General features: G+C 48.3%; 1 protein-coding gene across 2 annotated transcripts in view; it reads left to right on the top strand.

Annotated features, from left to right (window-relative positions):
* NT5E (5'-nucleotidase ecto) overlaps positions 1-9,897 on the top strand; it is a 45,306-nt gene that overhangs the window by 12,289 nt on the left and 23,120 nt on the right. For both annotated transcript variants that reach the window (XM_007467326.1, XM_007467327.1), the window contains exons 2-3: positions 3,454-3,676; positions 8,663-8,851. In XM_007467326.1, the coding sequence (XP_007467388.1) occupies positions 3,454-3,676; positions 8,663-8,851 (412 nt within the window). The remainder of the gene's footprint in view (positions 1-3,453; positions 3,677-8,662; positions 8,852-9,897) is intronic.

Raw genomic sequence — 9,897 nt, 5'->3', positions numbered from 1 at the left:
GTGTTGTGGAGCCTCTTTCCCAACACCTGGGATCACGCGCGTCCTCACAAGTGTTTCCTTCACTGGCTTACTGAGGGTAAGTTCCTGCTGGAGGTCGATGGCGGGATGGGGGCAGCAGGGAGCCATGGGGAGGGTGGGAGAGCCGGCAGTGAGCACCAGGTCACTCCCAGGCAACTCCGTGGAGCACGTCCTGCCTTGATTTTTGTAGGAAGAGTCAGCTGTGTGTAGGAGGACATTTGATGGAGATTTTTCTGCTCATTCATTTATTCATGCTCTGCTCCAGGGACTGTGCTGGGCGATACGGGGACTCAGTGGGCAGCTGTGGAGTCTGCTAGGGCTGCCTGAGGGGACCTTTGGAGCAGAGAAGGACAGCTAACTCAGGGACGACCACGAGGGTTTGGGGAAGTCTTTCTTCCAGAAGGACCATCAGACTTCAGGAGCTAAGGCCATTAGTTGAATAAGGTAGTAAAGGCCTGGCATGGGAAAGGAATGTTCTGTCTCCCTATCTATGAATCAGTCGATCATCTTTTATCCATCATATACAGAGGGACAGAGATCCATGAGAGCATGGAAAAGTACGAGTAGTCAGGATTTTATTTCGAGTGCTCACCTTGTACTAGACCTTATGCGAAACCCATTACATCCAAGCATAGAGGTAAAGAAGGTTGGAGTCAAACAGAAGTGGCTCTGGTCCCAGCTCCACCGCTTACTAATCGTGTGACCTTGAACGATTGATTTAATGTCTGTAGAGCTCAGTGGTTCTCCTCTGTAACATGAGGATAGTAATAATACCAGCGTCACAGCAGGAAACCAGCTTTGCTCTGCAAACTCACCTTGCATGGTGTGTGGCGAGTGCTTAGTAAATGCCGGCTCATTTTCATTACGACTTTTGTTTTATTCATTGACTGCTCTTCCAGAGGAAGCTGCAGTTTAGAAATGTGCCTGAATCACCGCTCGTTAGTGATGGCGCCAGGCCTGACTGCTGCCTGGGGGTGGGTGTCAGAGGGAGGCTGAAGTGGAAGGCGAGACCAGACCTCAGAGAGCTCAGGACATTGAACTTTTATCACAAAGGCAGTGGGGAGCCTCTGTGGGACCTTAAGGTCGGACCGACAAGTTCATATTTGCATTTTGGAAAGATGATTCTGGCAGCAAGATGCGTGCAGGATGGTTCAGAGAAGGCGATGGTGGTAGCCGGAGGCCCAGCTGGGAAGCTGTTGCAGTTCCCAGAAGGAGTGGCCAGGGCGCAGGCAGGTGGGAGCAATGGGGTGGGCTGAACCGGAGCATTTAGCCAAAGGGGAGGGATGCTGCTGGGAGGTGTGGGAGAGGCAGCGAGGGGGAGGGATTCAGCTGCCTCCCGGCTTCTGGCTGTACTGACTTGGGAGATGGTGGCATCTGGACCAAGATGGGAATCCCAGAGGCAGGGGCTCCCCCCACCCCGCCACCGTACGCGGGCCTCTCACTGTTGTGGCCCCTCCCGTTGCGGAGCACAGGCTCCGGATGCGCAGGCTCAGCAGCCATGGCTCACGGGCCCAGCTGTTCCGCAGTATGTGGGATCTTCCCGGACCGGGGCACGAACCCACGTCCCTTGCATCAGCAGGTGGACTCTCAACCACTGCGCCACCAGGGAAGCCTGAGGCAGGGGCTTTGAACCGGGTGAGCTTGGGGTGCCTGTGAGACCCTGGAGGGCAATGTCCACGTGGCAGCCGGACAGACAGATGCAGAGTCAGGAGAAAAGACAGGGCAGCAGATGTTCAATTTGGAGTGGGAAGTGTGAGCACCAGGGAGATATTTCAGGCACCCGTGCACTGCTCCGAGCACCCGGATCAGGGCTCCTCTCCCCGCGGGGCAGAGAGGGGAAAAGGCAGCCAAGGTCACCACTTTCAGGGCATTACACTCAAGTCCAAGGAGGAGACACCAAGCAAGATAAATAAAGGAAAAATGTAACTTCAGCTGTTGCTGAGTGCGAGCAATATAATGGTAAAGTGTAAGGCGGCTGACTTATTGGATAATCTCTCGTGAAGAGCTGTAGGAACATTCATTTTTAAAAAAAACTTTACAGCTAAGCAAGATAGTTATTGTAACCTCATAAGGCAGACTTATTTCACCATAGGAAAGAACCATAACGTTCTAAGAATAGAAGAGAAAAAGGCAATTACCGAAGACTGGGAGAACCTTTAACTCGGGCAGCCTTTAAGAGGGAAGCAGTTAGGTAAGAGGAAGAAGTAAAAATGAGCAGATACTCAGAGCCGGGGCGGGGTGCGGGGGGAGGCAAGTTCAGAAATTCTGAGTTTGGTCGGAGAGACAGGCACGTGGGAACATGAAGACACTGCTGCTTTCTGCGTGGAAACACAGTGCACGTGAGGACACGACGCACATGGCCCTTTGAGCCCAGGCACCCAGGGGGCACCTGCCAGGCAGGTGAGGGGCTCCAGGGCTGAGCAGGGTGGAGGTGGTGGGACGCAGTGGCTCAGGGAGCCCTCCACGCAGGGAGGACCCCACGGGCATGCAGAGCGCGCCGCTGCGGAGGGGAGCGTGCAGGAAGGAGAAGGGTGGGGCAGTAAGAGAATATGGGGGGGGTGTTCATTTAGACAGAGGGGTCACCCGCCAGCACTTCCAGGCCTGTTCTCAGATGACCCTCAAGGTGGAGCAAAATCGGGTGTGGTGTTGAGAAAGTTTGAGACTCACTGGTTTAAGTACTAAGTTAGCAAATCAGCCTTGGCAGCCAGAGCAGGTGGGTGCGTGCCCCCAGGAGGTGGGCTTCTTCCAGGAGGCCCGCGGACAGGGGGGCGGAAGGCCTTCAAGGAGGTGGCTGGCACGTTGTGTATTGTCAGCATCACCCCAGGGGAAGCTGCCAGACGTCAAAGTGGTCATTTTGCCCCCTATAGCCAGTCCCAGAACAGTGAGGAAAGGGAACGAGGGAAGCAGGTGGGAACAAGGGTTGTGTTAAAGCGTGCCAGCTCCTCCCAAAGCCCTGGCTCTGAGCCCGTACATACTCTTGAGCTGTCCCAGGTTCTGAGAGTGGCAGGTCAGTGGACACCCAGCCAGGTCTCTAGGTGACTCCTACACACATTGATGCCACCTTCAGCAGGTGGTGTGGGCCCTGGGGAGCAGTTTTCAAGCCAGCCTGATGATCTGGTTGCCCCTGGGCCCAACCCCAGTGCCCCAGAATAAAGTCTCTGAGCCTGAGAAGGACAGCAGTCATGCAGTCGGCTTCCTAGGGCTCTGCCAGGTTTGGGAGCCCTGTGCCAGCGTAACTGTTTTTTGGCCACACCGCGTGGCTCGCAGGGTTGTAGTTCCCCGACCAGGGATTGAACCCTCATCCTCAGCAGTGAAAGCGCGGAGTCCTAACCACTGGACCGCCAGGGAATTTCCCCAAGGTAATGTTCTTTAAAGTATGCTTTTACTGGCAATCCCAGAGTACCTGATTCTTTTTCTCTTTTCCCTTTCCACCAGGCACTGGGAAATCACGAATTTGATAATGGTGTAGAAGGCCTGATTGATCCACTTCTCAAAGAGGCCAAATTTCCAATTCTGAGTGCAAACATTAAAGCCAAGGGGCCGCTGGCGTCTCAAATATCAGGACTTTATTTGCCGTATAAAATTCTTCCTGTTGGTGATGAAGTTGTAGGGATTGTTGGATACACTTCCAAAGAAACCCCTTTTCTCTCCAATCCAGGTATTTTCTTCTTTTACAGCACTTGTTGCTTGAAAATAGATGCACTAAATCAGAGCTTGGCATTATTTGTCTGGACTGTTGGTTAAAGTAGGAACGTGTGATATTGGACACGTGTGTTCTTAGGATGACACTGAAAAACCAGTCCAGTGGCTCCCAGTTGCCCTGAGTTACTTCTTAAAGACATTCACCCTCCTGCTCAATGAACTTCATTGTTGACATTAACTATCTTCGTTTAATTCAGTGCATTCAGAATTGGACGAGAGGGCCGTTGATATCCAGTGCTGAATGGTACAGAGTCACTCACTGGAGGATGAGAGCCACGTGACTCACGCCCTTCTTCCTGTGGAGGCAGAGAGCCCAGAGCCAGGGTTTTACCTCAATTTACCTCAACTTTCCTTTTCTAATATGATTATTACATGTCCAGTTAACTCTGCTTTCTCTGTTTTTAGTTATTTGTCTCTTGCAGTTTTAATGACTTTGTTGTATCTGGCTTTCTGGGAAATATACATACATTTTTGAATGGTCTTTGTGTGTGTGTGTGTGTGTGTATCATACAGGAGATAGATATATGTATATATCTGCTATATCTATACACACACACACACACACGCACACACATATATATGTATAACCCTGAGACCATTCAGAAAACATTTTTGAGCCACTTTTAGAGGAGCACTTTGGCAGTAAAAACAAAAAGATGTTTTTTTCTAAATTATCCAAATCAGTGTTCTTTCCGCATTTGAAGAAAAAAGGGAAATAAGGGTTTTCGTTAAGAATGAACTGATAAAGGACATCTAATTAACAATTAGAAAAGTCACATGTTTGTTGCTGCTGTTTAAAAATAGTTGCAGGCCATCGGAAACAGCGAAAAGGTCAATGGTTGGCCTTGAGCGGCTCCGGGGGCCAGAGGGTCCTGCGGGGCTTGGAGGCAGGGCTGGGCTGCTGTCCACGGCTGGGGACCTGGGGCTTGTCAGGCACCCCAGGTGGCAGGTGGACGTCTATCCCACGGTGACCAAGCCTTTGCACACGGTCACCAGCTGTTGCTGAGGTCATTGTGAAGCCACAGAGGGCAACCACGGACGTGATGAGTCACTGGCTTTTTTTCTTTTAATATCTTTATTGGAGTGTAATTGCTTTACACTGGTGTGTTAGCTTCTGCTGAGGCACTGGCTTTTGAAGTGTCTTAGGAGTGCTCTTCTGCCTCAGAGGGATGTGGTCCCACCGGAGGGACCTGGAGTACAGTCTTGGGCTGCTCTCCACCACCCGGCCTGACCTCTTCCTCTCCCCACCCCTGCAGACATCGCTGTGCGGGCTGATCAGACCTTCCCCGGGGCTCAGGGGATGCTGCCTCTGAACCACCTGGGGCTTTTCTGCCAAGAGGCCAGGGTGGCGATTACAGGGTGAACCAATCACTGATATGGGTAGGGCTGGAGTAATGTGGCCCAGTTGCCGCAGGGCGCCCTTGGATGGGACGCTTCTGCTGTTGGGTCCCCGTCACCCCCAGAAAACGCCTCCCCCTCGTCACATTTGTCCTCGCTCTGGGCTTCCTGCATGACTGGAGCAGCCTGAGGATACAGCTGGGTCTCCTCTCAGTGAAAATCTGGAACCCAGTAGAGTGGCCAGCAGAGGATCTTGGGCTAAAGATGTGGACGTGTTGAATAACTGAATAATTATGTGTCTCCATAATGTCTGTTCCACCCAGGGGGTTTTGAGTTCATTTAAGGCGGCATGTAATTAACGCCATAGGAGAGTCATAAACAAAGTCAGGGAGGGAGAGGGAGGGGTTCCGGTGAGCGAAGGACGTGATGGCCAGCTTGGGGGTGAGGTAGACACGATGAAGACCTTGCTTGGCCTCTCCAGGGTGTGCGAAGCAACTGGGGCAAAAGGCATTCCAGGAGTGAGGTCAGAGTCACCTGATAGGACACAAGCTCCTGAGGACAGGGACCTGCTGGGTGTCAGCACAGGGGAGGTGCCCAGTGAAAGTTGCTGGAATGAACTCGTGAGAGCAGGCAGGTGTGGGACCACAATCCCAAAGTGGCTGGGTGTTCAGTTTTCTGGAACATGGGTTCTAAGCAGAGAAAGCTAGAAAGGGGGTGTGAGGACTGGATTGTCAGGCTGAGGAGTTCAGCATGATTTGGAGAAAAGCATTACGCCTCCTTTAATAGTCACCAAGAAAGGGACTTCCCTGGCAGTCTACCGGTTAAGACTTTGCCTTCCAATGCAGGGGGTGCGGGTTCGATCCCTGATAGGGGAGTTAAGATCCCACATGCCTCGCAGCCAAAAAACCAAGACATAAAACAGAAGCAGTATGGTAACAAATTCAATAAAGACTTAAAAAAAAAATTTTTTTTAATAGTCACCAGTAAAAAGATAGAAGGGGAGTGGGGTGGTGGAGAGACAAAGGGCTCTAGAACTCAGACCACCCTGTCTGGGACTCTGACAGCACCCCATCTTAGTTCTTTACCTGGTTACAACAGACAGGGGCTCCGAAGGGGCCATGCTCTTTCCAGCAGCTCTCAGGAGAGAAAGGCTGCACCATGCAGGGGCCAGAGCAGGAGCTGGGCAGGGGTGGAGGAGGACACTTGCTTCTCCCAAGACCACAGTCCCAGCAGCCCGGCTCCCCCTACAGACCTCTGACCCCAAATCCAGCCTCATTCCTCCCGTGCTGGTGACCCACGGGTATAATTTGTATTTCTAGCACATTTAATTTATTTTAGCTAGATAATGGACTTCCTCTCACTCCCCTCATGATATCCTGAAATATATCCCATGCTTTCTGTATGTGAGATGACCGATTCTGTGAGATTTCTGATGTGTTAGGAGAATACATTCCTTTGTCCTCAGAGGCCTTTCTCTCAACTTTTTTCTTTCTTCTTGCCAGCCACACTGAAGTAGAGGACGGTAGCGTTGTCTGAAAGTCTCAGCAAACATTTCTTCAGTTATTCATTCATTCATTCCCCTGAGAGCTTGCCTCTGTGCCAGGCACTGTTCTAGGCGTCAGAGATACTGACCCCAAAAAAAGCCCTGCCCACTGGAACTTCACGTTTAGTGGGAGAAGAAATAAATAAGGAAAATGTTTGGTGCCAGAAGGTGATAAATGTTATAAAGAGAAATTAAGCAGGAGATGGGGTGGCAAGTGGGGCATGGGGTGAGCGCACCTTGTCGTTTTAAGGAGAGACTCGGTGAGCAGCTCACAGAGATGGTGACATGGCACTGAGGGTGACCTGGGAGCCCTGAGCTTCTTGGGGTGACTGGCAAGAAGCATATTATTCTTGATGGCCTCATGGCAGACAATGGTGGCCAAGCTGTTACACCTCTTGATTTTTTTTGAAAAAAATCAATATTTATTTACTTTTCAAAAGTAAAGTAGGATTGGATAGATGATTTCTTTTTCTTTTTTTAATTGGAGTATAGTTGCTTTACAATGTTGTGTTAGTTTCTGCTGTACAGCAAAATGAATCAGCTCTATGTATACATATATCCCCTCTTTTTCGGATTTCCTTCCCGTTTAGGTCACCACAGAGCACTGAGTAGAGTTCCCTGTGCTATACAGCAGGTTCTCATTAGTTATCTGTTTTATGCATGTTAGTGTATATATATCAATCCCAATCTCCCCATTCATCCCACCCTCCCTTTCCCCCTTTGGTGTCCATACGTTTGTTCTCTAGTCTGTGTCTCTATTTCTGCCCTGCAGACATCACCTCTTGATTTTTAAATGTTGCCTGTGAGTTACTTACAGCACTGTGGGTCCCACCCCACATCTGTGAGCCACTCATTTTCAGGCCGTCCGTCTGGGATGCCCCCGGCTTTGCCATCAGCCATGCTGTTTATTTTATGTGCTCATTGGCACGTGTTGGCTTGACTGATTCGAGAGACTCCAGAGTTCCCCACTGGAGCACACGGAGACCCCCAAACCCCACGGCATCACAAGGGATGAGTTTAATGGTCCTGTAGCACTGGAGATGGCAGACTCCTGGGTTTCGAAAGATCGTTACAAGACTGATTCATGTTTCGGCATTTTCACTTGAGAGATGGTTCTGAGATATTTGCATAAGGGAATCTGGATCCTCTAGACGATCCCGAGTCACAGGCGGCTGGATGTGACTTCAGGGCAGCGTGTCTGTGTTTGCAGTCACCTGTGTGCCAGTCAGAGCCATAAGCCCTCAAGCCGCGCTGGGGTTTGGCCACAGGGGTAGCACATGCCTGCGACACACAGAGCGCCCAGCTGGGGAGTCACACCCATACTCACCAGCTGCACCAGCGGTCAAGCTTCCGCTCCCACTGCATGCGGGGCGAGCCACCAGGGAAGGATGTGCATGCTCCCAGGGCCAGCAATCCTTGGATGAGACACCCCCTGCCATCTAATCAGAGCTCCGTGATGCTCTAATGCTGACCTTAGCCAGTGGACAAGACAGAGTTGTCAACGGTGTCGTACAATTGGCATTCAAGGGCTAATTGCTGACAAGAGTTTCAAGTGTGAAGACTGATTATGTTGAACTTGCAAACAAAGCCATAGAGTAGCTAATCTGGTTGGTTTTTTCAGTTTTATTGAGATATGATTGACATCCAGCACCTGTATGGGTTTAAGGTGTGCAGCATTGTGACTTGGCATAGATACAGTCCACCATCATGCTTATGTGCTCAGCCACGCTCAGCATTGGCCTGATGGAAGTCTAAATATACAAATAGATGTAAAAAAAAATAGAGATTCCAAATCTGAAGCCTTCTCACTGTTGGAATTTGAGTAACATAATATCATCCATAACCTTAAACCAGTGCAACATTAAGTGAATGCAACTGAGCATATTGATGTGAATTTTTATTGGCTTTGTAGAGATTTTATACTGAATTTATAAATAAGTTTTGGTCTTAGTAATTTAAGAGCTTTAGGAGATTAAGATGTTTTTATTTGGTATGCTTGTATAATAAGCAATATAATAAAAATTGTTGTCAATAAATGTCCATATTTATTTTCTTCCTTAGGAACGAATTTAGTATTCGAAGATGAGATCGCTGCATTGCAACCTGAAGTAGATAAGCTAAAAACTCTAAATGTGAACAAAATTATTGCACTGGGACATTCTGGTTTTGAAATGGATAAACTCATCGCTCAGAAAGTGAAGGGCGTGGACGTAGTGGTGGGAGGACATTCCAACACGTTTCTTTACACAGGTAATGGCAGCAGGAGGGCTAGATAATATATGTTACATCTATAGTATAATATATACATGTAATAATGTACATAGGTGGTGCACACTGAGTGGTAACATGTATAAATCTTAAAGAGACTTTTTAAAACATTTTATTGAAATACAGTTGATTTACAATGTTGTGTTAGTTTCAGGTTTACAGCAAAGTGATTCATTTATATATATATGTACATTCTTTTTTAGATTCTTTTCCATTATAGGTTATTACAAGATATTGAGTAGAGTTCCCTGTGCTATTCAGTAGGTCCTTGTTGGTTATCTATTTTATACATAGTAGTGTGTATGTTAATCCCAAACTCCTAATTTGTCTGTCCCCTGCTTTCCTCTTTGGTAACCATAAGTTTGTTTTCCATGTCTGTGAGTCTATTTCTGTTTTGTAAATAAGTTCATTTATATCATTTTAAGTTAGATTCCACATATGAGTGATATCATATGATATTTGTCTTTCTCTGTCTGACTTGCTTCACTTAGTATGATAATCTCTAGGTCCATCCATGTTGCTGCAATTGGCATTATTTCATCCTTTTTGATGGCTGAATAGTATTCCAGTGTCTATATGTACCACATCTTCTTTATCCATTCATCTGTTGATGGACATTTCGGTTGCCTCTATGCAAAGAGACATTACTAAGAGTAATTTATTGGTTTCATGAGTATGTCAACTCCATTCACTCATGTAAATTATAAATATATATAACATACACATTCAAATATATAAAAGGTTACTGAGGCCCAACTAAAAGTCGTTGTACATCAAAAAGCAACATGCCATATAAAAATTTTAAGCACAAACAATGTAATGTAAATAAGGCCTTCACAGCTCAAGGTGACAGGACTTGATTGGTAGGTTCACAGGCGGCAGAACCTGGAACTCTGGGCTCAAGCCTAACCCTGCAGCATCCCAGGACTGTGGTACCCTAGAAGCCACAGGCCCCCGTGCTCTTGCGAGCACTCTCTCCTCTCTTGATTTCTTCCCCCCTCCTCTCCCTTCCCCTCTCTCCATCCCTC

The sequence above is a fragment of the Lipotes vexillifer genome, unplaced genomic scaffold, assembly GCF_000442215.2.
Source record: "Lipotes vexillifer unplaced genomic scaffold, Lipotes_vexillifer_v1.1 scaffold554, whole genome shotgun sequence".
In the NCBI taxonomy this organism is placed as follows: Eukaryota; Metazoa; Chordata; class Mammalia; order Artiodactyla; family Lipotidae; genus Lipotes; species Lipotes vexillifer.
The sequence above is the reverse complement of the archived record's forward strand: the minus strand, read 5'-3'. Positions and strand labels throughout refer to the sequence as shown.